The 25,781-nt window shown below is 51.6% G+C and overlaps 10 protein-coding genes and 1 non-coding gene across 11 annotated transcripts; 1 reads left to right on the forward strand and 10 right to left on the reverse strand.

The window, feature by feature from the left end:
• Positions 1–957: 957 nt before the first annotated feature.
• Positions 958–1,028, reverse strand: LDX57_010591. Its single transcript has one exon. It is a non-coding gene; the product is annotated as a tRNA-His (tRNA).
• A 956-nt stretch (positions 1,029–1,984) lies between these two features.
• On the reverse strand, positions 1,985–3,664 carry LDX57_010592 (Zn(II)2Cys6 transcription factor; the record flags this gene model as incomplete). Its single annotated transcript, XM_046092337.1, has 1 exon — positions 1,985–3,664. The coding sequence occupies one exon, from the start codon at positions 3,662–3,664 to the stop codon at positions 1,985–1,987; it is 1,680 nt and encodes a 559-aa protein (XP_045948315.1).
• An 854-nt stretch (positions 3,665–4,518) lies between these two features.
• LDX57_010593 (uncharacterized protein) lies at positions 4,519–5,491 on the reverse strand. The gene is made up of 2 exons (XM_046092338.1): positions 4,998–5,491; positions 4,519–4,930 (listed from the first exon to the last, which is right to left on the reverse strand). The coding sequence occupies exons 1-2, from the start codon at positions 5,285–5,287 to the stop codon at positions 4,648–4,650; spliced, it is 573 nt and encodes a 190-aa protein (XP_045948316.1). The 5' UTR covers positions 5,288–5,491; the 3' UTR covers positions 4,519–4,647.
• LDX57_010594 (uncharacterized protein) lies at positions 5,446–5,898 on the reverse strand (the record flags this gene model as incomplete). The annotated part of the gene is made up of 1 exon (XM_046092339.1): positions 5,446–5,898. Exon 1 carries the CDS (start codon positions 5,770–5,772, stop codon positions 5,446–5,448), a length of 327 nt encoding a protein of 108 aa, XP_045948317.1. The 5' UTR covers positions 5,773–5,898.
• A 968-nt stretch (positions 5,899–6,866) lies between these two features.
• LDX57_010595 (uncharacterized protein) lies at positions 6,867–8,721 on the reverse strand (the record flags this gene model as incomplete). The annotated part of the gene is made up of 6 exons (XM_046092340.1): positions 6,867–7,183; positions 7,258–7,755; positions 8,111–8,186; positions 8,243–8,261; positions 8,330–8,500; positions 8,564–8,721. 6 exons carry the CDS (start codon positions 8,719–8,721, stop codon positions 6,867–6,869), a joined length of 1,239 nt encoding a protein of 412 aa, XP_045948318.1.
• A 1,504-nt stretch (positions 8,722–10,225) lies between these two features.
• Positions 10,226–11,439, reverse strand: LDX57_010596 (cutinase family protein). Its single transcript, XM_046092341.1, has 3 exons — positions 11,330–11,439; positions 11,171–11,256; positions 10,226–11,118 (listed from the first exon to the last, which is right to left on the reverse strand). Exons 1-3 carry the CDS (start codon positions 11,403–11,405, stop codon positions 10,408–10,410), a joined length of 873 nt encoding a protein of 290 aa, XP_045948319.1. The 5' UTR covers positions 11,406–11,439; the 3' UTR covers positions 10,226–10,407.
• Positions 11,440–12,362: 923 nt separating this feature from the next.
• On the reverse strand, positions 12,363–16,504 carry MDR1_1 (putative ABC multidrug transporter; the record flags this gene model as incomplete). The annotated part of the gene is made up of 4 exons (XM_046092342.1): positions 12,363–12,778; positions 12,840–16,135; positions 16,197–16,391; positions 16,463–16,504. 4 exons carry the CDS (start codon positions 16,502–16,504, stop codon positions 12,430–12,432), a joined length of 3,882 nt encoding a protein of 1,293 aa, XP_045948320.1. The 3' UTR covers positions 12,363–12,429.
• Positions 16,505–17,790: 1,286 nt separating this feature from the next.
• Positions 17,791–19,980, reverse strand: LDX57_010598 (cytochrome P450; the record flags this gene model as incomplete). Its single annotated transcript, XM_046092343.1, has 5 exons — positions 19,439–19,980; positions 19,294–19,389; positions 18,618–19,243; positions 18,177–18,552; positions 17,791–18,117 (listed from the first exon to the last, which is right to left on the reverse strand). The coding sequence occupies exons 1-5, from the start codon at positions 19,526–19,528 to the stop codon at positions 17,791–17,793; spliced, it is 1,515 nt and encodes a 504-aa protein (XP_045948321.1). The 5' UTR covers positions 19,529–19,980.
• Positions 19,981–20,232: 252 nt separating this feature from the next.
• LDX57_010599 (Diacylglycerol acyltransferase family) lies at positions 20,233–22,979 on the forward strand (the record flags this gene model as incomplete). Its single annotated transcript, XM_046092344.1, has 4 exons — positions 20,233–20,783; positions 20,848–21,486; positions 21,542–21,937; positions 21,992–22,979. 4 exons carry the CDS (start codon positions 20,233–20,235, stop codon positions 22,977–22,979), a joined length of 2,574 nt encoding a protein of 857 aa, XP_045948322.1.
• A 527-nt stretch (positions 22,980–23,506) lies between these two features.
• On the reverse strand, positions 23,507–24,564 carry LDX57_010600 (class II aldolase/adducin family protein; the record flags this gene model as incomplete). The annotated part of the gene is made up of 3 exons (XM_046092345.1): positions 23,507–23,863; positions 23,973–24,280; positions 24,360–24,564. The coding sequence occupies 3 exons, from the start codon at positions 24,562–24,564 to the stop codon at positions 23,507–23,509; spliced, it is 870 nt and encodes a 289-aa protein (XP_045948323.1).
• A 362-nt stretch (positions 24,565–24,926) lies between these two features.
• On the reverse strand, positions 24,927–25,474 carry LDX57_010601 (GFA family protein; the record flags this gene model as incomplete). The annotated part of the gene is made up of 2 exons (XM_046092346.1): positions 24,927–25,286; positions 25,385–25,474. The coding sequence occupies 2 exons, from the start codon at positions 25,472–25,474 to the stop codon at positions 24,927–24,929; spliced, it is 450 nt and encodes a 149-aa protein (XP_045948324.1).
• Between the last annotated feature and the right edge of the window lie 307 nt (positions 25,475–25,781).

Below are 25,781 nucleotides of genomic sequence, written 5' to 3' on the forward strand. Positions count from 1 at the left end.
GATTGAAAGGCTTCTTAAGCATGCAGTCACCGATTTATACGATCAAAAAGCGAAAAAGTTGAATTCTACGATGTATCATCTGTCTACGGAGAATATCATTCTAAAATTACGCTGCCAAGGCCTTGAAGAGGCTCTTCTTCAAGAGAAAAAGAAGCGCCAGCGAGGCAAACCTCTTCTTTCTGAATTACAGGCCCCTGAGAACGGCTATGCGGTGTTTTATTCTCCCCGCAAGATTCAGCAGGCCCGTGATCTTCAAGCAGAGAAAGATGAAGCTTTACAACTTGCTAAAACTTCAAAAGAAGAAAAAAGGCTTTGCAAACAGCGCGAGAAAGAAGAAAAGAGACTTTTAATTGAAAAGCGCATGCGAATCCGCGCTTCAAATAAAGAAATTCGACTTCGTGAGGCGGAGGAAAAGAAGCGTAAAAAACAGGATGATCAGCTCGCTAAGCAGGCTGATATACAACTTCAAAATGGCTTCATTTCGGCTCAGCGAGGCAAAAGTAAGCCTCCTAACACTCCGCGGGCAAAAAATTCAATGATATCGCTCCTGTAGGCGCTGAGGTCGTTGAACAGGCTCCTCCAACGCTCAACCGCCGAGGCAGGCAAATACGGCCCCCACAGCGCTTTCGCGATTAAAAAAAAAAGTATATAGCTTCAATTTCATATATATTTCGCTCCGCTCAAAAAGTTCTATATAATTCGAAACATAAGTGGCTGTACGGCTTCAATTCCTACGTGGGCGCGGAGTTAAAAAACGTTCGTCAGGTGGGGATGTTCGTCAGGTGATCAGGTACGGTAAGCGTCGAACAACATGCAAAGTCAAGCTGTCGTTTCTAGCTGGTCTAACTACAAATGCGTTAGGCTTTGTGAGGAGACAAAAAGTATAAAGTAAAGTACTTGGTTAAATGCTCCAAGGGGGAAAAGCAGACATAGCGAAGGGGGGAAAAAAAGAGATATTGGCGCTGGCCGGAATCGAACCGGCGCTGGCACGGCCACAACGTGACGTCCTACCACTAGACCACAGCACCTTGTATATGATGTGCTGCTCAATCTTAGACTTGTATGGAACCAGATGTTACGAGAAACCCATTAAGCGCAGTGGCCTGGGGTGTAACAATTTCCCCATTATTGTTCCCAGAGCACTTTGCTGGAGTTACGATAACTATCAGATTAATGGAGGAGTTTTGGCGGTCGGGAATCGAGCATCGCCACGGAGTAGTAAGGAGAGCATTTGCCGACCGAGACGAGGGTTTGCAACGCCCATTGGATTCGCTAGGCTAACTCTCTGGTTTCTTCTACTTTTATTCATTGCTTTATTACACAATAACAGTAACTCTAACTATTAGGGGCGGCTTTGTAAGCCAGGAACATTCCGTTCTAGTAAATTTTGTGGTCGAGGCGCGCCTAAGCGCTCGTTGTCAACGAGAGGACCATTCCAGGTAGCTACTTCACTTCAATGTTATGAAGCAGATATACCTTTGCAAAAAGTAAAAAAGGTATCACATTCATCCAGTAGCCCTTTGCACGTCTTCTTGCCCGTTGTTCTGACTTGTTTAATCCTTTTTCTTTTAGGGTGTAGTGCGCTTTTGGATTTGAAATTCCGCAGATGAAAGCGAAATATATATCTGACGGAAGTTGTAGTAATTCAATCATATTGGATCTCACCTCAGAAAGAAGAAAATCTTAGCAGAGTCCCAATTCGGTAGTCGGCTTTTCTGCGCATTGTCAACTATGTCGGATGCTAGGAAGCTAAGTACAAGCTGAAGCGTCCTTCCAATTATATTCACCTTCAGGGCATGTTTGCCATAGCTGCACATATGGTGCTTCCGAGAAGAGGGTGTGTAGAGGCCACTTTGGAGGCGCCCTTATCCTGAATGGGTGCTATAATTCTGACAGTATATCAGAGTCGCACCATTTCTGGCTTATTGAGAAGCCAAAAAGTTATTGAGCCGCTCAGTACTCTTAGGTAGCGCGGTTCGAAAGCTCAGGCCAAACTCAACGCATCGCTCACTGGCACTACATACCATTCCCAGTCATTGTATCCCAGGGCACATGAGCTCCCTTTGTCCGACGCTTTAAGAAGGTCGAAATCTCGAGCCTGCCAGACTTTCTCAATCACTCTGCGTGTGCGCGATACGCTGGATACGCTTGATTTGGTCATGACGTCCAGGGTTTGCAAGACCAAAGTCCGACCGTATGTCGGTGTGCCTTCGTCCGACCACACCTCATCATCAAGTGGGTCGAGCGCCACCGCGGCTACAAAGACTGGCCACGTCACGTTGACCACCAAGCCCTGGTCTAGGAACTGCGATACAGTCTTGAGGATTTTGCGGACGTACGTCTTTATCAGCGGGGTCGAGGGTCTTGCATTATATAATGCGCAATGCAGATACACTCGACAAGCTAGCTGTTTGAGCTCTGCCACTGCTCGCAAAGTCTCGTCTTCGGCGTCATCTGTCTCTTGAATGAGACTGCCTAGTCTTTGGTTCAATATCGATGCTTTGATGTTGAATGTGACATGGTCTGAGTCGGTTATGAGCTCTCTTCGCGTCTTACTCAAGTCCATGATGGAGAACAGGAGAGACACTAGCTCCGGGCTGCAGCCCATCCATTCGTCAATCTTGTGGTCGTTTTCCCGCCAGTACGACGGTCCGAACAGATCTGCTTTGGCGCACGCCGTCCGCCCCATCACGTCTTGGAATGCAAAGAACCGTCCTGCGAACGAAGAGACAGGGTGCGCTGTGGAGCTGATGAGTCGTTGGCGGCGCAGCCGGATGATATCCTTTGCGCCTTGCATATGAACGATCCATCGCTTGTCGCAGTGATCCACGATCTCGTAGAGACATAGCATCATGATGATCACGAGGACTTCGGGGTCCGCGGATATAACGGAGGCAGGGTTGTTGATCAGATGACGCAGTTCATTAAGAACTTGATTCTTCAAGCGCAAACCAACGGCTTGATGAGTCGAATTTGTTTGAGACCAGTGACATGCCGCCAGGGCCTGTATAGCCTTCAAGACCGTCGGCGACGCAGTCGAACAGTAGGGCAGAAGAACCGTTGCAAACGGCGACTGCGATTTAAGGCTGGAGATCGTCCGCGGACAGATGTGCTTAATATAATAGTCGAAAAATAAGCTATGCCCCAGAAGATCCAGTTCCGGGAACAAAGCCAATGATCGCTGAGGACCCTGGGTAGCAAACCGATGGATCCGGTCGAAATCTAATACCCGTCTGCCAGCCATCAGAGACCCGCCAAGGTCATGATTCCCCAGTCCCACATTGCTAGCTGGGAGCAGGTATGGTTCGGTCCCTAGCTGATCAGCCTCGTAGAGCCGCTTCAACGTGGCGTAGTCCCCGTCCAGGAAGCTCCAGGACTGGATAGTCGGGTATGCACAGTAGACGTTGCTGTCCACCGAGCGCCCTGATTTCGGGGACGAGCCTTTGGACCATACGCCGGCTCGTCCGAAGGCTAAACCGCGACTGTGGAAATCTGATTCCCATTTCAAGGTAGTGTCAGGTGTGCAGGGCAGATCCTTCTGCCAGCATCGGGTGCAGGCTGGTTTGCGCTCGTCGCACTTTAGCCGGCTCTTTCTGCAATTAGAGCACCCGTGGTGACTTCGTGATTTGGTTTTCTTGGCTTTAGGGGCTGCGTCTGAGGGCATTTTCTCGATTCAGGGTCGGTTGATGCATGTATACACAAGATTCGATTGGCGGAGTCTTTTGAAAGAGAAAGATGTGCTTTTTTTGTAGGGGCACTGAGAGATACCTCAGCTTATGGGCTGGTCTCGGTGGCTATTCATATTCATTCGGACCAGAATCACTCAAGTTCAATATGTATACTTGCGTCGGACATCGATGACAATTGTCGGCACACCGGCTCCCGGTCAAGAGTCAGACATGATGCCATGCGAGGGCGAAACTCGGAGAAGGTCGACCCGAGTTTAGAGTTCAACGGCGTCTTTAGGAAACGGACTTAGTGGGTCCCTATCTCCTGCGTGGCCTTCATAATTGGCCATCAAGAAGCCCCCGAACGGATTCCGTTTGTCTGTTCCGCAGCCACAGGTTTTGTCCGGAATTCCTCCCAGGGAGTGGGACATTGTGTTGACTCGATCTCAAGAACGACATAAGTAAATGCGTCACCAGGCAAGGAGACCTTACAGCAGTGAATTTCGCACGGTTCTGATGGGCATTCCATTGCCACTGAGAAAGCTGGGTCACGTGCTTCGGCTTTGTCGGCACTAGAAGTGGGTCTAAGGATTTGCCATGATTGGATGATATACTGCAAGGTGTGACTGGAAGGGACAATTAGGGCACGTTTCTAGGGCATTCGAACAATTACGGCTCAATCGTGCATGATAACACTGACTTGCGTCTAGATTGTCTAAATATCGGAAGAACAGTCATGTATACAGGTAGCGCTTCTCAAATCTCTATCCCTTCCACCCTATCAACTTAGGACGAATTGTGTTGAACACCGATACACATAGTACGCCCGCATCGCCAAGGACATCGAAGCCATCAACATGAACAACCCTACGGCAACCTACAATCCCGAGCAATCTGAAAATTAATATACAGTCTATTGATCATCACTCTATCGTCTAGTCTATGAATAATTATTAAGCATCATAAGTCATCAACAAATTTACTCGCGGACGAGCACACCACGGTAACGCATCTTGCCCTCACGCAGAGTGCGCATGGCATCCTCGATACCGGCAGCCGTGAACGGGAAAGTCATGATCGTGGGCAGAACGTTCTTGCGGGCAGCGAACTCAAGCAGAGTGCGGATGCTCTCGCGAGAGGCAACCAGGGAGCCCTGGATGCGAACGCCCTTGAGGACGAGAGCGAGCATGGGGACCTGAGCGGGCTCGAAGGCCACAGTGAGGGGGTAGATGGATCCACGGGTGTCCATGAGAGGGACGAGACTGTTATCCAATGTTAGTTCCTGATTGGTGTTGTTGTGGAGTGAATGGTGGGAGGGGTTGTGCTCACGAAGGATAGTCGATGGCCGCGCTACCGCAGAGGATCAGGTGCTTGAGAGGTTTGAAGTCCTTGGGAGCCTCCTCGCCGGACCGCCAGACGTGGTACTCAGTGGCACCGTACTCCATGGCCTCCTGGCGCTTGGACTCGGAGCTGGACAGCACGACAACGTTGTAACCCATGGCGGCGGCAAGCTTGATGGCGATGTGGCCGAGACCGCCAATACCCATGATACCGACGCGTTCCGTCGAGCGCATGCCGTATTCGGTGAGGACGGTCCAGACGGTGGCGCCGGCGCACATGAGGGGAGCGGCGTCGACGGAGCTCAGGCTCTCGGGGATGGGGAAGACGCAGTTAGCGTCCCAGACGGTGCCGTAGCTGAACGAGCCGTTGTCGAAATCGTGGAAGCCATATTGCTGGACGTCACGGCAGTGCTGGTCCCAGCCTATGATTTGTGCTGTTAGTATTGCGGCCAGAGGCTGTCAGTTGAAAGAAAGGTCTTACCGGTGGCGCAGTTGTCGCAGGTAGCGCAGACCTTGTGGATGTATCCGTATCCAACACGGTCTCCGACCTTGACAGTCTTGACACCGGGGCCGACAGCCTTAATGATACCGATACCCTCGTGGCCGAGAACCTGGTTGGTCTTCAGGTAGTGCTCGTCGGTACCGCAGAGACCGGAGTGAGTGGTCTCGATGAAGACATCGTTGTGGCCGAGGGTGCTGGTGACCTTGTCAGGGACAATCTTGCCCTCCTCGGAGCCGCGGAAAACCTCGTAAGTGACGCTCATTTCGAAGATGTGATTTAGAAAATTTGTAGAAAAGACGCTTGATTAACTACCACTGATTCCGGACCGGAAGGGGTTATATACAACTATCAGACCTCGGAATCCTTGCCGTCCATCACTTTCCATCCCGTCAAGTGGAACAGCTTATGGAACATTCTACTCCGAATCAGAACTGATAACAGATTTTTCTTGATAAACCGCAGACAGGATTTCGACTGACCGGCGGCGAAGGGCAAAAAAGAGATATGGGGCCGTGGACCTTAAACCATGGAACGGTAAAGATAACCGTTACTCTAGTGCAAGGCAAGATCCACTCGATTCCACCATCGTGTGAAAAACTCGAAAGTCTCCGAGAAAAAACCGCGACGGAACAATTCAACCGCCCGGTCGCAATACAATTTGCACGAATTGTTATGATAATTGTCCCTTTGAAGTCTCCGAGTGAGGCGAGGATCAGACAATCATTATGGAACTTATTCCCGTGCGCGATCCACTCGAATCCCGACGGTGCAATCCCGAGAAAGGCCCTTTACCCTTCTAGAAGACTGCTGCATGCGTTTTTTTCGTTTATCCGTGTCTGCAATGAGAGAGTTCTTCTTGCCGGGATTCCGATTGTTGATCCTTCCAGGTTGTTTGGACAGGCGAGGCTCCGAAGGAATTGACGGTGCGCAGGTCTTGCAGAAGATGACGTCTTACGGGTTATGGAGCTTGAAACGAGTGTTTTTGGCCGTTTAATGACATTTCCCCTACTCGGCCCGGTCGGGGTCCCAACAGAGCTAGAAAGTCAGCCCATTTCGTGGATTTATGCGTTCAAACCCCTGCTTGCGTTGCCCTGCAGGTTTCGATAACTCGAAATTGGTGTTCTTTTCTAGACGACTTTAGCATACATCAGTTTGTGATTAGGAGCGATGACAAGGATCTCGAGATGTGGCTTAACTGTTAGAACTATAATACTGCTAATTTTAGATCAATCCTTCGACGTTTCATCGTTGCGAACGTCATTAAATCGACTGAGCATAGTGGATTGCCAAGTTCTGAAGCCGTGCGTTGGCGTCTCTTCTCTCACCACAGTCTCTTTGTTCTTTTTCCATCATGAACTACAGCGTATAGTACCATCCCTGCATTCCTTCAATAGAACCACCACTCTCCCTGGCCTTTTTGTTGACCCTCCAGAAATAAAAATCCATGCCCAACGTTAGCACGATGCTGACCATGGTAATGGCGAATGTCACCCATATCCCGGTAGTATAGTATGGACTTTCATCGGACTTGAACGCAACACTTGCGATGATGCCTCCCAAGCCTCCGCCGATCAGACACGTCGCAGACGCGACGGCGCGTTTGGAATGCGACGTGATGTTGTTCGCTTGGAAGGCTAAGACGCCAGGAATGCAGAATTGAAGGACACCGACGCCTACTAATGTCAGTATGCTCAGAAGAAAAAAAAGGTGTCGGTAGCATGAGCCCTATAAATGCGGAGCAACGCACCCAGAAATACCCCGAAATAACGCGCGCCATTCACCTGCCCATACGCAGTGATGATCATTCCCACGGCCGTGAGAAGCTGATGCACCGCAATCACCGGCCCCCGGATCTGATACTTGTCTGTCAACCACCCGGACAGGTAAGTCGTTGCCGCGGCCAGGATATACGGCGGTGCGCTCAACAGCTGGCTCTGGGTGTTGGAGAACCCCATGCCCATGAGGATGATGGTCTTGAAGTAGCTGTATGCGTACCCGGGCAAAGTGGACGCCATGAGATTGAACGCCCAGATGTAGAGCTTCCAGTCTTTGAGATGATGGAGGATGCGCTCCAGCGTTACACTGTCTTCCTCGGCGTCGCCACGATCGTTGTTGATTCGGTCGATCACGAATTGTTTCTCTTCGGGCTTGAGGAAGCCGTCGGCTTTGTGGGGGAAGTCGACAATGATGAGTCGCCCGATCAGGCAGACACCGCATGTGATGGATCCTTCGACGATGAAGATCCCTAGTTTGGTCAGACTAGTAGGCGAAAGGTATATGGAACAGGGGAAGGATGGACTTGCATCGCCAGCCATTCAATCCATGCGTCCCCTCGAGTAAAGTCAATGCGTACGCGAATAAAGCTGCAAACGCGTTCAACACGACAGACATAAGCCAGAAGCCGGCCAGTCGTTTACCGACTTCAAAACGCGTGTACCAGCATGTAATGAGATATGTGCATCCTAATAGACTTGAGTATCACTCCAGCAGCATGACCCGCACCGTGAAAGACGACGAACCTGGAAGAAAACCCGCCTCCGCTATGCCCAATAACGTTCGACAAACAGCCATCGTAGACCAACTATGGGTAAAGCCCATACCAATCAGAATTGCACCGAAGCTGACGCCAAGAAACGATAACCAGTTTGCGGCACCGGCTTTGGGAAGTACAAGGTTCTGAATAACTTCCGGCATTAGGGTTAACCGGCCGACTGTTGGGGTGTGTTACGTACGCTGGGGATTTCGAAAACACTAAACATATGTTCCGTGTTAGAATGTGCCTCATCCATGGCCGAGACTGCGTATATTGCGCCACTTACATATAGGCCACGAAGAACACCATGACGATGATGGTGTATCGTTGCCCGACGTCGAGGCCAAGGTCTTCTTGCATGCCTGCGACGAGTGCGAGACCGAGGTTTGTTCGATCGATGAGGGATATCGAATACATGAGGCCTAGAATGGGAAGAAGACGAAGGTCGACGCGCCGACTAGCTCAGGGGTTTCATTAGCTGTAATCGCTTTAGAACCGAGTATGGGGATAGTCAACGTACATCACCCTCTTCTGATGAGCTTCATCGATCCCATAGATCGGTTCTTGCTTGACATTGTCATTCTTCATATCGTGATTTCCCTCCTCAAGCTGAATCGACTCCAAATGCTCCGCCCCAGAGACCTTTTCATCGAAAGAGCTAGTATGCGTAGTCGCCATTATATTGTCGTCAATAATAAAACCGTAAAATAACGAGCAAGGATGTCAATTGCAAAGATAAGCCAGACGTCCGGACCCCGGCCATTTATCAACTCTCCCTCATAACCGAGATAGCCACGGGTGGCGTCAGGCGTATACCCGATATCACCGCGGAAGAGTTTCCAGTCTGGGGAATCTGGGGTAATGCGGTAGACTACCCCGCAGATTTTCCTCTCGCCAAGGTGTTGGGAGGACTGAGCAGGGCGGGGATTGGTCTGGATAGCTTGGCATGGGAATGACGAGTATGTTATCTGCCGTGTGGGGTCTGCGAAAGAGCTCATCGGCCTATCATTGTGGGATGTAAGATATGGAGAGGCGAGGAGGCTACTGGGATGTGGTGTGAGGAGTCTCGCTTCTGCAGGAGGCGCATTAGGTTGAATATCTGGAATGGAGTCGGTGCTATCGTTGATGCTCGTAACTAGTAGGCCTGTACGGCTGATGCAATCGGTTGGTTAACGTAAGATGTCACTTACTAAATAGGGCTTTGGTTGAATGCTATTGATCATTCAGCCTTTCTGCATAGTTTTAGATAAAAGTCACGGGGAAAGGATCAGACAACAGAATGTAGGATGAGTTTAGGGGATTTAGGTCTTGGAGGCTAATTCTACCTTTATATGACAACATCAGAACATGTTCAACTATAATCCCAATCTGTGCTGAGCATATACACTAACCCTTACCCCTGTAACGATAGGAATATGGTTTGAGACGGCTGAACGGTCGTAGTAATATTCGCACCCTCTTTCAAAAGCGTCTGTGATTGAGCATGCCCAGCTTGTCAATCCTGGCTGTTACTCGATAGGCCTGTTAGATGAAGCTGCTCTGCTTTATGGACTCGGCTTAAATTACTGCATTCCGGTTCCCAGGGTTACAGCTAATCCACCTGTATTTGCTCACAAGTTTTGATGGGGGCCTAAGCAATATAGCGTCAGCCGCATTAAGACTCGGATTGGGGTAAGCTCCTTATAATGAAGAGAACAAGATTGACATGGACATATCATGGATCATGCAACCGCAAACGAATGTTGACTATCTGCCTAAGACAAAAAGTGAGATTTGGCACATTGATGACTAGAATATGTTGGGTTACGCTACATTCCTCTGCTGCGTTAATACTATTAGTTATGTCCGCGACGTTCACGAAATTGGTATATTATTGGCGTGACAATTGAGATTAATCTAGAAATAGAAGGAGCTCTAAAATTAATGGCTTTATCGGACCCAGAAACATTCTTCAACAGGTCAGTGAACACATTCGTAGTTGTAGAGACCGAATCATATATATTGTTGTAGAGATTATTGACCGTCAGCTTACTGGGGCTTTTTCTTGTCTACGAGCTACTGCATCAAGCACAAAGAACGGATCGGACACAATATTACCTATTTGCCTCATGAAAGGCCATTTTATATTCCTATATGTAAAGTCAAATGTACAAGATGTAAAAACAATCGAGAAGAAGCCAGTTCACTCTACTCAACTAAATCAAAAAAGCCAAAAAAGTCTAACTAACCAGACACCGTGAAGAAACAAAACCATCTAACCATAAAGCCATAAATATACCACTCCACAACTCTAACCACCATGTCGACTCAACCATCTCTCAATCCCCAGGTCAGTGCTCACACACCTAGTTCCTGTAAGGCCATTTACATGCCGAATAAAGAGCCCAGACCACCGGAAGAGCCCGAAGACGAAGAAGAATCGTCGCTAGATCCGGAAGAGCCACCGCCGAACAAGGATCCCAAACCACCCAGGCCAGAGGATCCGGACGAGCCGGAGCCGGATCCCGAAGAAGACGCAGACTGGGAAGACGAAGCACCGGTGCTGGACGAAGTCGACGAGCCGGACGAGCCCGAGGAAGACGAGCTGGAGCTCGACGAGTCCAACTTACCCTCGAGCCACTTACTCGCCTCCCCAGTGTTCGCGATATACGTGAAATGGGCAGGTCCGACGATCAACGTCCCATCGCAGACCATGTCACCCGCGGCACAGTACACCTTGACCTTGTCCTTAGGGAAGTCGGCGATCTGCCCATGTTCCTGGGCGTTACGGGTGTATCCGAAGAGCACCACGCCCTTGATCTTGTCCTTGACGTCGTCGGGGAGCTTCTTGATCGAGTCGTCCATGACGGCCGTGCCTTGGCTGTATCCGCCCGCGACGATCTGCGTGTCCGGGCACTTGGATGCCGCTTGCTTGAAGAGCCCGACGGCTTCCTCGATGGCAGCCGGGGAGGTGTTTTCGGGCAACGCGTTGGACATCAGGTCTGCGGTGTATTTGGGCCCCACACCTTGACACGCGACTTGGCCTGCTTTGGCCTTCTTGAGGTCGCTGCAGACGGCTGGGCCGGTTGAGATTCCCTGGGAGGAGTTAGTGTTTTGTGGGAAGACGGAGGAGGGAGAGGAAACGCACCATCAGACCGGGCTCGGTGGAGGCACGGGCGAAAATGAAAGTAATGGGCTTGCAGGATCCATCGCGGAGTTCATTGCCACCGGAGACTTCATGGGTACAGTTAGCAGTGTTCTCTTCAATCCTACATACATAGGTTGAGACCAGGGAAGGGATACGTACGCTGTCGCTCCTGCAGACCAAGGGGAGTAGAGGCAGCTAGACCAGCCAGCGCCAGAGTAGAGAGACTGAACTTCATAATGAAAGAATGGACGAGTGGATGAACGAGAGTGGTGGTGATGGCTTCTGGTCGAGATGGTTGAGTTCTTCCAGATTCCTCTAAACTCGGATTACCACGTTTATTTATACATCTCTCTTCCTCCCTGCCTCTCTCGGTATTTTCTCTGCCTACCTAGTACCTAAAACCGGCGCACTAAAAAAAACTCTGCCTACTCAACAACCCCGAAAAACACAATGACGGCATACATTCACATGAGCAAATAAGCGTCAATCCTTCTCGTTACTTCCTGATACATCACAAGTCCGACGGACAAGTAGTGAAAAAAAAAAAAAAAATCACAGAATGTAGACCTCGTTTCAGACCGTCCCACTACAAAACCACCAGGGGCTTCACTAGTCCCGGAGTGCAGCAGATCGGAAACAAACCAGGCCTGGAGACGTTACCGCATTGATCAACCCCTGCGACTGGCCCCCAACAAACTCCTCCTAGGGCCTAGTCACTACCACTACAACTAGTCAGACCCCAAGGCCCTAACCCCTAGCCTAGAGGAACGCTGAACCAGGGTCCGGCCTGGAATTGATTGACACTCGTTGATCAGCCGAGGAAGTAACCCAAGTGCCGGGGTTCCTCCCTACAAAGCAACCAGGGAATATGATGAATCGCCATTCGACAGCTCATCCCGTGCCTGAAAATCAGGGCCGATCGAACTGAACTCGAAGGGATCCCGATCGGTTTAATTTCGGGGAGCAGTTCATGTCTCACTGCTTTTTGGGTCGTTTTGTTTTAGGGCTAACTTTATTCTCTGGAAGCCGGATCGTCAACCGAGGATGTTTGGGGCGCGCCGGTCTTTTTCTTTTCCTTGGGTTGGTCGAATACCCCAGACATGCTTGAACCAGGAATGATGTTGATTGAGAAGGAGTCTGAGTCATTAATTATGCACTAGAAAAAGGACAAGGGAAGAAAAGGGGCTAGTTAACATTGACAGCAAGTCATTCGTACAAATTCCAAATTTTAATCCTATTCCACCATCCACCCACGTGTCCTACCCCAAACTCTGAAGATTAACCAATTCATAGTACCGCCCTTTCTTCCTCAATAATTCCTGGTGTGTTCCGTACTCCGCAACCTCGCCTTGGTCCAGGACGTAGATCCGGTCTGCGCGCTGGATTGTGCTGAGACGATGAGCCACGGCGATCGTGGTGCGTCCGCGTGCCGCCTTGTCCAGCGCCGCCTGGACGACTTTTTCGGACTCGGAGTCCAGCGCGGAGGTCGCTTCATCTAGCAGAAGGATCTTCGGGTCCCGAATTAGGGCTCGCGCGATGGCGATTCGCTGCTTTTGGCCACCCGAGAGCATCCCACCTTTGCTGCCGACAATGGTGTTGAAGCCTTGTCTGTTTTGATTTCGTTAGCTATACTCACAGAATGTGAAGAGAACGGGGGTGATAGACGCACGGTAACGAAATGATGAAATCGTAAATATTCGCGTCCTTACAGGCTTTGGTGACGGCAGTTTCAGGCACGTGTTTCTTGTTACTTCCGAGTAGGATATTCTCGCGGATCGTTCCCTGAAATAAGGCTGGCTCTTGACTGACCAGTGCGATATGGCTACGGTAGGAAGTCATGTCTAAAGACAAGACGTTCTGCCCGTCCACAAACACCCCGCCTCGCTGGGCGTCGTAGAACCGCTCTAACAGCGCAACGATGGTGCTTTTGCCGCTGCCACTCGCGCCGACCAACGCGACATATTGACCTGGTTCCACGTTGATATTCAACCGGCGGAGGATAGGCTGTTCCAGACGCGTAGGATATCGGAAAGAGACGTCCCGGAATTGGATCGATCCTCGCATCACAGGGACAGGTAGACCCATGCTGGCTCCGGGACTCAGTGGCTTGCCGTCAAACAGCCGTTTGAATTCTGTCGCGGCGTGCTTGGCTTTCCCCATGTCTGGAGCGTGCGAGAAAATTGTCCCCGCGGCTTGGGCCCCAAAAATCACCTCACTGAAGCAGACGTAGAACTGGAAGAGGGAATATTCGTGATGCCCGACCAGTGTGCCTCCGTACCAGAACCCTAACGCCATACAGAAGAAGGGCAAGGCCTGGGAACTGGCATACAATAGGGATGATTTAATAATCGGGACAATGTCCCGCTTGATTTGGTCCTGCAGCTGGAGCTCATAGGACTGTAGAACTTCAGGCTCCATGGTCAGAGACGCCACGGTGCGGATGGCAGATGCGGCTTCGCAGGCCGAACTGGCGGATTTCTGGTATGCACTTTTGGCACGGCGCTGGAAGCGGTCGAGCATCCATACGCGGATGAAACCGCATCCCAAGAGAACCGGCACGGCGGATATGCAGACTAAGCCGAGCTTCCAGCCCATGATAACAGCGACCGTGAGGGAGGCTACTAGGTTGACCGACACGATCAAAATGGTTCCTAAAGTGACTCCACTGATACCGGCCAGCTGCTTTGTTTCTGCCGACAACGTTGTAGTTAGTGCACCAGTGGTGTTCTCCTCCCGATCGAAAAAAGAGACATCCTGGTGCAGCATGACGCGGAATGCCTGGCTACGGGCGCGATAGATCATCTTCTCGGAGCCGTAGGCAAACGACGTGCCTTGGATACTGTACAGGAAGAAGGTGACAATTCCCATCATTAGGAACATCAACGACCAGAAATTGGCATCGTGTCGGAGCTTCCCGTATTCGAAGGGTGGTAGACTCAGCGTGCTCACAGCCTTTGCGAACAGCACAGCCTGTGACGGCTGAATGCCTCCTGCGAGGATGGAGACACATAGGCCTAGAATCAAAACTGGCCATTCGGGTCGATTGAACGACGATATAAACTTGAACAGTTGCCATAGTGAATAAAACTTCTCCTTTTGAATAGGCTGCATAGGCAGAAACATGGACAACCGGGATTTTGGTCGCGATGGCGCCCCTGTCTTCAAATCAATGTCCGAAGCGTCGTCTCGCAGCCCACATTCTGAATACCCATCCCCATACGGATCGTCATCCAGAAAGAATGTGGCCTTCGAAGGGGTAAGCAGTTTTGGTGGCTCTTTTGCTGCCTCTTTCTCCTTGATCTCTTGGGCTTGGACCATGTCGTAGTAGACCCCTCGGTGCTCCATAAGACGTGCATGGTGACCTTGCTCGACGATGCTGCCGCTAACTAGGACGACAATGTTATGAGCCTCCTTGATTGTAGACAGCCGGTGAGCAATGACGATCGTTGTTCGCCCTCTCGCTGCTTTATCTAGAGCCGCCTGCACAATCCCTTCGGATTTGGTATCTAGCGCTGAGGTTGCCTCGTCGAGTAGTAGAATCTTCGGATCCTTCACGACTGCTCGTGCGATCGCGATTCGCTGCTTCTGACCTCCAGATAACGAGAAACTGCCGATGTTCGTGTGGTAGCCGTTCGGCAGCGCTTTGATGAAATCATGCGCGTTGGCCATTCGAGCAGCATCCTTGATGCGGTTCATGATTTTCGTCTCGGATTCTGTTTCAAACTTCGATCCGATTAATCCGTATCGGATATTTTCTGCAATACTCGTTGCAAACAGTCGCGGCTCCTGCGACACCAAAGACACCTGCTGACGCAGCCATCGCAGGTTGAAACTCTGAATATCGTGACCATCCATAGTGATAACTCCAGCTACTGGGCTGTAGAAGCGTTCGATCAATCCAATGACCGTACTCTTTCCGGACCCTGATGGACCAACGAAGGCTGTTGTTTTACCCGCCGGAATATAGATACTCAGATCGTTGGCGACGATCACCTCCGGGCGCGACGGATACACATGTCTGATGTTTTGCAGCACGATATTTCCGCGGATATATTCCAGGGTTTTTCCATCGGCTGAGGAAGAATCGAGCGGCGACTCGCGGTCAATGGTGCTATACAGTTTCGACGCCGCCGCGACGGCATTAGACAGCGCTTGACCGTTTGGTGCGACATTACCTAGGTTGTAAGATCCCAGGATAATCGACATCAGGATAGTCAGAACATCTCCGGCCTGGATATCGGTGTTCTTGTCAACCAAGTATCGTGACCCCATCCAAAAGCCAAGTCCGTAGTTCAGATACATAACACAAAGCAATGCGCCGACCATGATGGCGAAGGCGATCTGTGCTTTCATGCCGGGCTTTTCGGCATCTTTCAAGTGTGACTCGTACTTTTGCGCCAGAGTCTCCTGAGCATCGAACGCGACGACTGTTCGTATCGAGTCGAGAATATCTTCTGCCAAACTTCCGCCTCGTCCTTGGGATTCTAGTGCCCGTTTACTGAAAATGAGTGTGAAGGTGGAACATCCGCCCATGATGAGCAACACCGCGACCAGCGTGGCGCTGCATATTAAGGCTAGTTTCCAGTATTTGATGTATGCGATAACGAAAGCGGTCACAAAAGTAGACAGCCCGGTTAACGTCAGGCCTACTTTCTCGGAAATCCCGTCTTGGATCATATTCGTGTCTGCCGTGATTCGCGTGGTGACCTCTCCTGCGCCCAGCGTATCGAAGAAGGCAATGTTTTGTCGAAGGATGGCACGCAGGTATTCCACCCGGATGCGTTGGACAACATGATCGCCTGTGTAGATGAAGCCTACAGTGGCAATGTAGATAGTGACGAACTCCGCGACGGCGAGGTAGACAAAGTAGATGGCGTACTTCGTCAGTTCGTGATGAAAGTGGGAGTATGTGATTTGGTGCGCGGTGATGTCGCGAAATGTAGAGGTGAGGTTTCCGAAAAGAACCTTGGCCGTCAGTGACTCTCTATTCAAAGTACACTAGTTTAGATGAAAGTGTTGTACTTACTGTAAACATGGGCAGTGCCGCACCGCCTGCGATTGCAAACACTGAACTCCCGAGTACGATCGCGATATCCCAGCGACTCGCATAGCGATAGATGCCGAAAAAGCCAATGTTCGACACGGGCGCATGAAGCTGGCGATCGAGAACCTCCTTTTCCTCGTCCGACAAGGAGATAGCCGTGCTGTCTGTCCCAGGAGACTGTTATGCGCTGTCAGCAATTCCGAATATCATATCGCCAAGGATCACTCGGTGAGGGAGAAGTCTCGCACCTTGGGCAACGGCTTCAGCAGGATATCTTCCGTCAACTTCATGATGAAAGCGCTTCAATCCGCCGGGTTGTACTTCAGTTTGGCATTTCAAGAGTGGGCCATTGCCCACGGTCGCAGGGGACGAGTATCGATTGCAATGGACACAGCGAGAGATAATATGTGACTCGCAGGAATATGATGAGACATACAACTGACGCCGACCTGTCACAGAGAAACTAGATGCAGAATCAATCGGGAACAAGACCCCTGTAGCAGAGACCGATCGAAACAGACAGGGCAGGAAGAGAGACAGGAGGAGGCGTGGCGAGGGACAGAATCCCAACGACTTCCAGACCCGAGGTTCTCAATATTCCGCCATCACTCCGTATACTCTTCTTCCCACGGACGATCGGTGGCCCTCAACAATCCCTCCTTTCTCCCCGATCATCAATCCGAACAGCCCACGGTTGTAGCACAATAGCCTCGACCACAGTCCGCCCTCCCACGGACCAGGAACGGGGATCAACGTCCTCAGTACCGTGGAGTAACGGTAGATCACATCCATCCCTTCATCTCCCGCGACGGTTACCCTGTGCGGCAGAGAACTCCGATTTTGGGATTAACCGGCCACATGGGTAGATAGGAAGCAGAGTGGATCATCGCCCAAGCAAGATAAACAGGGGGATTTTCCCAGACCCGTCAGAAACCCAGGGTGCGACATGCATGGAACCTCAATATTGGGCGCGACTTAGGGCCGGGAACACTGACTGGTCAAGTCTGTTTTTTGGGGCTTATTTTCACATAAACAAGGATTAAGCAATAAGCATCGAACGGGAGGAGGGGACCCTGTTTCAGGATGGACCCGACCGTTGTTGGATGGAGGAATCAGAGGGCGTGAATTTAGGTTGAACTGGGGAATGGAGTTCGACCCAAAATTGGGCCAGCGCGAAAGAATGACAGAGAGAAGGTGAAAAGTCGAGGCGTCACCGACTTTGGCAGATGCCACCGGGAACCCTGCCGTTTGGGGCTTAGCGTCGTGCATCTCAGCCCTAATCTCAGGCCGGCTGCCTCAGGTTTGTGTTTATCTACGATCTACTCTTGTCGGGCTGTGTTTGGGACAGATAATCAAGGTTTTTACGGGTTCGTATTCTAGACACAACTCAATTGCGTGATTGAATGGATTGGTTGATGTAGAATGGATTTGTCAAATGGATATCTCAAAAAAGGTGGGAAGGTCAATCGCGACCCAAGGAAAGTAATTACATAACAAAATGGACATAGACATAGGCATGAATGAAGGAGAAAGTGAAAGATAGACAGCCTTCAATTCCGAATCTGAAACTCTGTCGTCAGTTGGCTCCCTGTCGCTTCTGAAGTTTCACCTTCAGATCGGGTAACTCCCAGAAAGCGTAGCACCGGCTCTCGCGCTGCCAATCCTTGACGCGGCCCACATACTGGGCGTCGTAGTCCAGGAAGAAGCCCGCCAGCGTCAGCTGCATCATCTGTTTGGCGAAGTACTTGGCGATGCAGGACCGGCTGCCCACCAGAAATGGCTGCACTGCTTCCTTCTTGTCGGTGCATCCCGGTTCCGTCCAGCGTTCCGGAATGAACTCCCAAGGCGCGTTGAAGTACTCGGGGTTGTGATGCAGCGCGAAGAGCGAAGTGCAGATTTCCGTCTGTAGCATGAAATTAGTTTCAGATCGATCTACGAGTGATAAGAAGAACCTAGACTTACGCCTTCGGGAATGTATGTGCCATCAACGTAGGCGCCCTTCGAAACACGCGGTCCACCCAGGGGCACGGGAGGGTAGAGACGAAGAGCCTCGGTGATCACGGCATTGAGGTAGGAGAGTTGCTGGACAGCCTCTCCGGACATGTCGTCGGCACCGGAGAAGGACGCCTGTAACTCCCGCACCAGTTTCGCGTGAGCCTCCGGGTGGGTCAATACGAAGTAGATGGCGGCGCACAGGGCATTCTGGGTGGTGTGGAATCCCGCCAGCATGATGGCCGAGAAGTTCTCAGCAATTTCCTCTTGCGGTAAATCGCTGGTCCCAGCGCGTTCCATCACTTCGACCATGATGTCACGGCGACCATGCGAGGCATGCAATTGCCTGGTGGGGTCGCGTTAGTGAGAGATGAAACAAAGACAGGAATCAAAGTTTTAACGGCGGCTTACTCGTTGATTAGTCTCATGCGGGCCTCCTCGCTGCGGGCTCGGATGCCCTTGCGCAGAATGCGACGCAGCATCCACTTCATGACGGTGGGAACGCCTGATCCATCGAATTGGTCGCGCACCGTGGCCCAGAAGAAGATACGAGGAAGCTGCTCGGTCCAGAAGTACGGCTTGCCGCGCTTGAGACATCCCAGGGGCTTGCCAAGGAGGACTTCAGAAACGGTGTCAACCGAGTGACAATACAACAACTGGTTCAGGCTCAGGGTGTTGCTCTTCTCCAGCTTCTCGTTGATGACATGGTGGAAGCGCAGGATGCACTCCCGGACCACACCAGCATGGGCACTCATACTTCCCGGGCTAAGCGAGGGACCGAACAGCTTGCGCACCCTGGAATGGTAGTCGGGGTCTGAGGCTGTGAAGATGTTGCGACGGGAGATGCTCTTGTAGAAGCCCGTCTTGAGAAAGGCACTGCCTTTGCCGGATCCAGTACCATAGATGCCGCGCAGGCCCTTGATGGTGTTGGTGGTGGCTTGTCCACGAGCAAATCGGGCAATCTTTCCATAAGAGTCGTGCAGAGCGTTGAACTGTTGTGCGCTCTTTCCGGAGAGGAAAGCCCATTTGGTTTCAATCTGAGTCAAAGTTAGAGAAACTGAGATAATGAAGAGGCAGGTCTACTTACACCGCAGACAAACAGGTCCAGGACCGAGCCAGGAACTCCGTTGATGGCCGGTCCCTTGGGCAGAAGTTGCAGCAGCAGGATAGCGAGGCATGGGATCTATTCTGTCAGCAATAACCCTCCACTTGTTCAAACAGACAGAGCATACCAGAACTACAGCCAGCACGGGAAATACCATGTTGGGAGCAGCGATATCCAGAATCTGCCCGGGAGGGAGAGCCATTGCGAGGAACACCATACTGACGACTTGCCCTGCAAGAGGTATGGGAACGAAAAACGAGAGACAAAGTAACGAAAGACTTGACTTGACCACTCAACCCCTTTCCAAAACACGATACGCCATTCCTTATATCCTTTTCACGGCATTTGGCTCGGTGGTAGATAGAGCCACGGTATTACTAGTCGATTGTACCGACCCTCGGGTCCTTCCCAATGTAGTCACTCGATCAGATGAATCCAGCCAAAACCATTGAGCCGTTTTGGTATGCACTCCACCGCGTAGCAGATGGTATGGTCTGATCACTCTATTGGACCGGGAAGGTCCATAATCCAGGTTGTTTCGAACCCCGGATTGCAGTGGAGTCGGCCGACCCTAACACGACGCATTTTTGGGTGATCGGCCGAACCCGTGAAGCTTAAGCCGAGCAGAATCAACAGCCCCAAAAATTGAAACAAAGTCTTGGTTTTTGCATGATCCTTACACTTGCGTGAATTTGGTGTAGTTCAGGGGCTTCTGCATGTCTGAGTAATGTGTCAACACCCTGTCAATACACTTGCGACATGTCTTATATCTATGTGCGACAGTCCCGTATTCCTCGACAGCTGTCTCTGTGCCCCCCACTGCGTTATTGGGGTATATTCTTTCGTGACTGCTCCCCGGCGTAGGCTTGACTTGAGTCTTTTCCTTTACATTCTTTTTTTACTTTCTGTCTTTTCTTCAGAATGGCCGACCAGCACACCAAGGTGCTGTTTATGGCCAACAGCGAACATGGTCAAACCAACATCATTCTGGCCATCACGCACGAGCTGCTCGTCCGCGGTGACATTGACGTGCACATTGCCTCGTTCCCGGCGCTGGAACGTCGCGTCGAGAAGCTCCTAACGGACAAGTCCCCGGCGTACAATGAGTCGTACCGGTCGCGCATTCACTTCCACCCGGTCCGAGGGCCGTCCAATACAGACGTGTTCATCCGGACGGGGAAGAGAGGCGCTTTCCATCCTCCCGGATATCATGGCGCCGTGCTCGGTTTCCAGTCCCTCTGTGAGGACATCTGGGGTTGGACCGAGGATGAGTACGTCGATATCTACGAGAGCTGTATCGAAATCATCAAAGACGTGCAGCCGTCTGTCATCGCGGCGGACTTTTTCTTCCTCCAGGGCCGTGACGCTGCGTTTAATGCTGGCTACACGGCCATTCTTATCAATACCACTTCTCTCACTCATATCGTTCTGGGCCTGCAGCCAAACTCGGCGCCTTTGTGGAAATACCCTCTGTATGTCTTTCCCTCTCCCTCTTTGACTAGAGGTCCGCGCGTGTGAATGCTAACTATTGTCAAGTCCGGGAACTGGCTTCCCGTATCCACTCCCCTGGCATCTGATCCCCTTCAACGCCCTGGCAGGGATCAAAACCGCCAAAATGTACCACGGCAGCGGTCGCCGTCGAGAGATCCGTGAATGGAGAATCAGACACAAGATTCACGGTCGATTCCCCTTCGCCGATGCCTGGCGTCCCGACCGCTTCCATCTCACGCCCGCCCTGAAGGAGCTGGACTGGCCGATGGATGTCCCGGAGAACATTCTTCCTTGCGGACCTATCCTCCTTCCTACGGCGTCGGTGCAGCAGCAGGACCCTGAGCTAGCGGGCTGGTTGAGCCAAGCGCCCACTGTCCTGGTCAATTTGGGGACTCTGTATGCGCCGGACCCCAACGTAGCCAAGAGCATCGCCACGGGACTGAAAATGTTCCTGGACGGGTGGAAGGGCAAGAAAGTTCAGATTCTTTGGAAACTACCGAAGCATCCGCATGATGTGGACGGTGTGTATAGTCGGTCTATTGAGCCACTGAAGAAAGAGACGGAGGAGGGGAGTGTTCGCATCGCGCCATGGTTCGAGGTCGAGCCGATGGCTATGCTGGAGACGGGCCAGATTGTCTGCTCCGTTCACCATGGGGGTGCGAATTCATGGTACGAGGCTATTCAGTAGGTTCCCCTGGTTTTCCATGTATGTTTGAACGCAAGTGACTAACGGCTGCAGGAATGGCGTCCCTCATGTCATTCTCCCCGCGTGGCAGGACTGCTACGAGAACGCTGCCCGCGCTGAATGGATCGGCATCGGCGTGTACGGCAACAAGAGTCGGGCTCCTAATATCAGTGCGCCGGAACTCAGTACGGCGTTGTTAAAGGTCATGAACAATAAGACCTATAAGGAGAAGTCTGTCGAGCTGTCCAAGCTCTGCCACGTCAAGGAAGGGCGCATTGCGGCAGCCGATAAAATCGTGGAGATTGCTCGCAACCCGGAGAAGATGTCCATGGCCATGCCAGAGATCAAGGTCGAGGACCCCAAGTGTAAGCTCTACGAGGTCAAGAACCGGTCTGGTATGACGCTTCAGACGGTTCAGGAGCCCAAGACGGAGGGCAAATCCACGTCTCGGTATGCCATCCTCCTCTCTCTTCGTTAAAACAACAAGTACTAACAAGCTATCAGATCCCTCCTTCAACACGCCATTCAAACTCTTTTCGTCACCGCCCTCTGCAACTCCTGGTTCTGGATGCCTCTCCTAGGGTACTCCCTCCTCCTCGTGCCTCGTCTCCGCCTTGCCGTCCTCCTCTACATACTGTACATCAAATTCATCGCCAAATCACACACCACAGGCACGCTCCCCTTCCGCAATGACTCCCTCCGCACCTCCTGGCTCTGGCGCGCCTACGCCTCCTACTTCCCCCTCACGCTCTACCGCAGCGCTCCACTTCCGCCTCACAAGCGATACATCTTCGGCTACCACCCGCACGGGATCGCATTCCGCGGCGCCGCGGGAGCCCTGGCAGCCGATGGGGTCGGGTTCGCGCAACTCTTCCCCGGGCTCACGAACACGCTCCTCATGAAAGACTCTGTCTTCTTCTCCCCGCTTCTCCGTGAATGGCTCCTTTCTATCGGGTTGAGCGGCGTCTCGCGGTCCTCGTGTATCAGACACCTCACGAAAGGTGGACACGATGACCGAGGCATGGGTCGCACCATCACCATTACCGTCGGAGGCAGTCGCGAATACAACCTCGCTCGACCAGGGAGCATGGACATCGTGGTCAAGATCCGGAAGGGGTTCGTGCGTGTAGCGGTGCAGACCGGAGCGGAGCTCGTGCCTGTCATGGCATTTGGGGAGAACGAGCTATTCGATCGGACGGATGTGAATCGGGGTTCGGTGTTTGTGAAGCTGGTTGCTGGGGCTTGGGAGGCCGTGGTTGGGCATAAGGTGGCGTTTTCGACGGGCCGGTTTGGCATCTTTTGTCCTAGGAAGGTGCCGCTGAATGTGGTTGTGGGGAAGCCGATTGAGGTCAAGCAGCAGAGGTGGGAGCCGGATGAGAAGTATATTGATGAGGTGCATGCACGGTACGTGCGGGAATTGAGGGGGTTGTTTGAGGATTGGAGGGATGTGTTTGGGGTGGAGAAGGGGGTGAGGTTTGAGGTTGTGGAGTGATATTTTTTTGGCTTTGCTAGATGAGGGTTTTCATAGGAGGCGTTTGGGTATATACCTTCGTAGGGGCATCTTTGTTCTCTTTCTCGGATGTTACGGGACTGGCTTTGGATTGGATATTGATATCACAATGATTATGGGACTTGAGTATATCTTCTCTTCACGACGCCACAGTCTAGATAGTATACGGGCCCGCGAAAATTAGAAACAATTTTCGCTGTCTATACTTCCTCTACCACCTTTACTCCGTACATGCTCTGTTTTTGATGGCCCTCCTCCGAAAATTCCCGAGTCGATCAAGGAGGTTATAAAAAAGGCTGAATAAGCTTTTTCACGGACTCAAAGGATACTGGATTGCGCGATGTATTACGTATATGGCGTATGCCTTCCAGAGAGAGACAACAGGTTCGTGAGAAGAAGTCTGAACATACATGAACCATAACCTAGATATAAGCATATTATACGACACCAAACGCCACAAAAAGCACACCCCCCCCCCACAATGCAACCCAAACCCCTTCCTTCGTCACCTACTCCAAATACCTCCCCCCCGTCTCCTCATGCACAACATCAAACAGCGGCTTCGCACTAAACCACCCCGCCCCATGCGTCCCGACCGTCTTATACGTAAATGCAGCGTCGGCATCATCGATCTTCACCGTCGCCCCGCCGCGCCCGGCAGCAGCCGCATCGGCCAGGAGTTGCGCATGGCAGCACTTCTCGAGACTCACGAACCAAAATACTGTTTCTTCGACCGATCGGCCTACGGTCAGGAGGCCGTGGTTTTGTAGTAGTGCGGCTTTCTTGTCGCCCAAGGCTGTGGCGATGTTGCGGCCTTCTTCTTCGGCGAGGACGACGCCGTTGAATTGCGTGTAGACGACGTGGTCCTGGATATCTTCGTTAGCATTCTCCCCGCGAGTTAGATGCCAGTAAAAGGTCTACAGCGCTGGTATAGGATATGGCAGACAGAGGAAGGACGCAAAAGATAGTACATACGTTGTAAAAAGCACACGCATCCTGCGTAATAATATCCAGCGGTCTACCCAGCGAACAAAACGCCCGTCCATACAAACTATGACTATGCGCCGCACACACAACATCCGGTCTGGCCGCGTGGATAGCCGAATGGATCATAAACGCCGCGGCATTGAGCATCCGCACGGGTCCGCCGTCAATGACCTCCCCTGCGTGGTTCACCAGGATAAGGTCGGAGGCTTTGATCTGCGAGAAGGCGACGCCGAACGGGTTCACCCAGAAGGTTGTTGGGTCGACGGGATCGCGGAGGGTAATGTGGCCGGCGACGCCTGTTCATTTCATTCCATGATTAGTGAGACATGTCGGGTGCGGAGAGAGATTGAGATAGGGAGGAGGGGGGGGATATACCCTCGTCGTAACCATTCTTGCCGAAGATACGGAATGCAGCGGCAAGCCGACCTTTGAGGTATTCTCGTTCCTTATGCTTATCGTCGAAGACGGGAGGTTTGAGCATTCCCATTTTCACTTTGGCGTTTTGGGAGCCTGCCTCTTGGGTGGATTGGCGGGCCTGAAGGGTCACGGAGGCTGTTTCGGTGGCGGTTGGGGGTGCCATTTTGCCGAGGATGATTCAGTTATCAGGCAGGTAATTGAAAGGTGGAATGTCGATTCCAGGTGATATGAAAAGACAGAACAGGGAAAGCCAGGGATTAAGTAGGCAAGGAAGATGAATCATTTCTTATCTGATCAGCGCGGGGTAAACTCTGAGTTGCCGGTTTCCTGCTGGCCCGAGGCTGCGGACATCCAATGATTCGGCACATTTTGGCAATGAGTTGGACTGCATTCCGGTGGATTTGGAGTGCATACTTCATTTACCCCACAATGCATAATTCCAAGAATAATCTATCACCCAAAAACCCTCTCTCAATGCACATCCCTAACAATTACAACTATAAACAACACCCCATCCAAGAATAACTAAGTCGTACTCCCACTAATCTTCACCACCCCCTCCGCCCCAATCTGATCCACCCACTTATCTTTCCGATGATACCAAATCTCCGCCGTCAGGGCACCGCACCTCTCCCTGGACTCCTCATCCAAAGTCCCCGGCTTGACGACAATCGATTTCCCCTCCGCCTCCTTCGGCTCAGAGGTCAATGGCGATCCGCAGTCTCCGCAGAACTGGCGTCGGATAAGCCCGTTGACGGCGGACTCGCTCATGTAGAGCTTTGGCGTGCCGGTGAGGAAGTGCAGTGCCGAGAGGGGGACCACGATGTTCGAGGAGAAGCCTGAGCCGGTGTAACGTTTGCAGCTGGTGCAGTGGCAGAGGATTACCTGTTACTGTTGCGTTAGTTTGAAGGGGTGAGTAGGATGGTTGGGATTTAATTGATGAGGGAAAGTAAGGTGCAGACAGTAAAGGGGTATTTAGATACCTGAGGAGCAGGCTGATCAACGGGGAGGTCGATGCGGTAGGTGATGTTCCCGCAGAGGCAGGCACCTGTCAGGGAGGACAGATCAGTCATGGTGTCAATTGATGGTCCCTCTATAGGCAGCTAACCCGGCCGGCAAATGGATTCAGAACTTCTGACAGGACAACCAGGGGCAATGCAGGGTTTATATACTACGATGACGGCACGTGATAGGGTTATTTGACCTACAGTCTCACTTTACTTTGGCCCGGTGGGGATTAAATTATTCGAATATAGTATACGAACAGTTAGAGTGTGGATCCTACTTCGTACTTCTGTGTAAAGGGGCTAGCTCGTAGTAGAGTGCTATGATACGTTCATTGTTGATTTTCTTGGGTATTGGAGGGAGCAATGCTATCTT

This window comes from Aspergillus melleus (assembly GCF_016097325.1).
Source record: "Aspergillus melleus strain CBS 546.65 chromosome Unknown contig6, whole genome shotgun sequence".
In the NCBI taxonomy this organism is placed as follows: Eukaryota; Fungi; Ascomycota; class Eurotiomycetes; order Eurotiales; family Aspergillaceae; genus Aspergillus; species Aspergillus melleus.

Coding starts and splice junctions, on each gene's coding strand:
- LDX57_010593 (XM_046092338.1), bottom strand. CDS start 5,287: ATGTGCGCCGGCGCCACCGTCTGGACCGTCCTCACCGAATACGGCATG. Junction 4,931..4,997: donor GCGGCCATCGACTATCCTTC/GTGAGCACAACC, acceptor ATTGGATAACAG/TCTCGTCCCTCTCATGGACA.
- LDX57_010596 (XM_046092341.1), bottom strand. CDS start 11,405: ATGAAGTTCAGTCTCTCTACTCTGGCGCTGGCTGGTCTAGCTGCCTCT. Junction 11,257..11,329: donor TGGTCTGCAGGAGCGACAGC/GTACGTATCCCT, acceptor GTACCCATGAAG/TCTCCGGTGGCAATGAACTC. Junction 11,119..11,170: donor CCACCGAGCCCGGTCTGATG/GTGCGTTTCCTC, acceptor AACTCCTCCCAG/GGAATCTCAACCGGCCCAGC.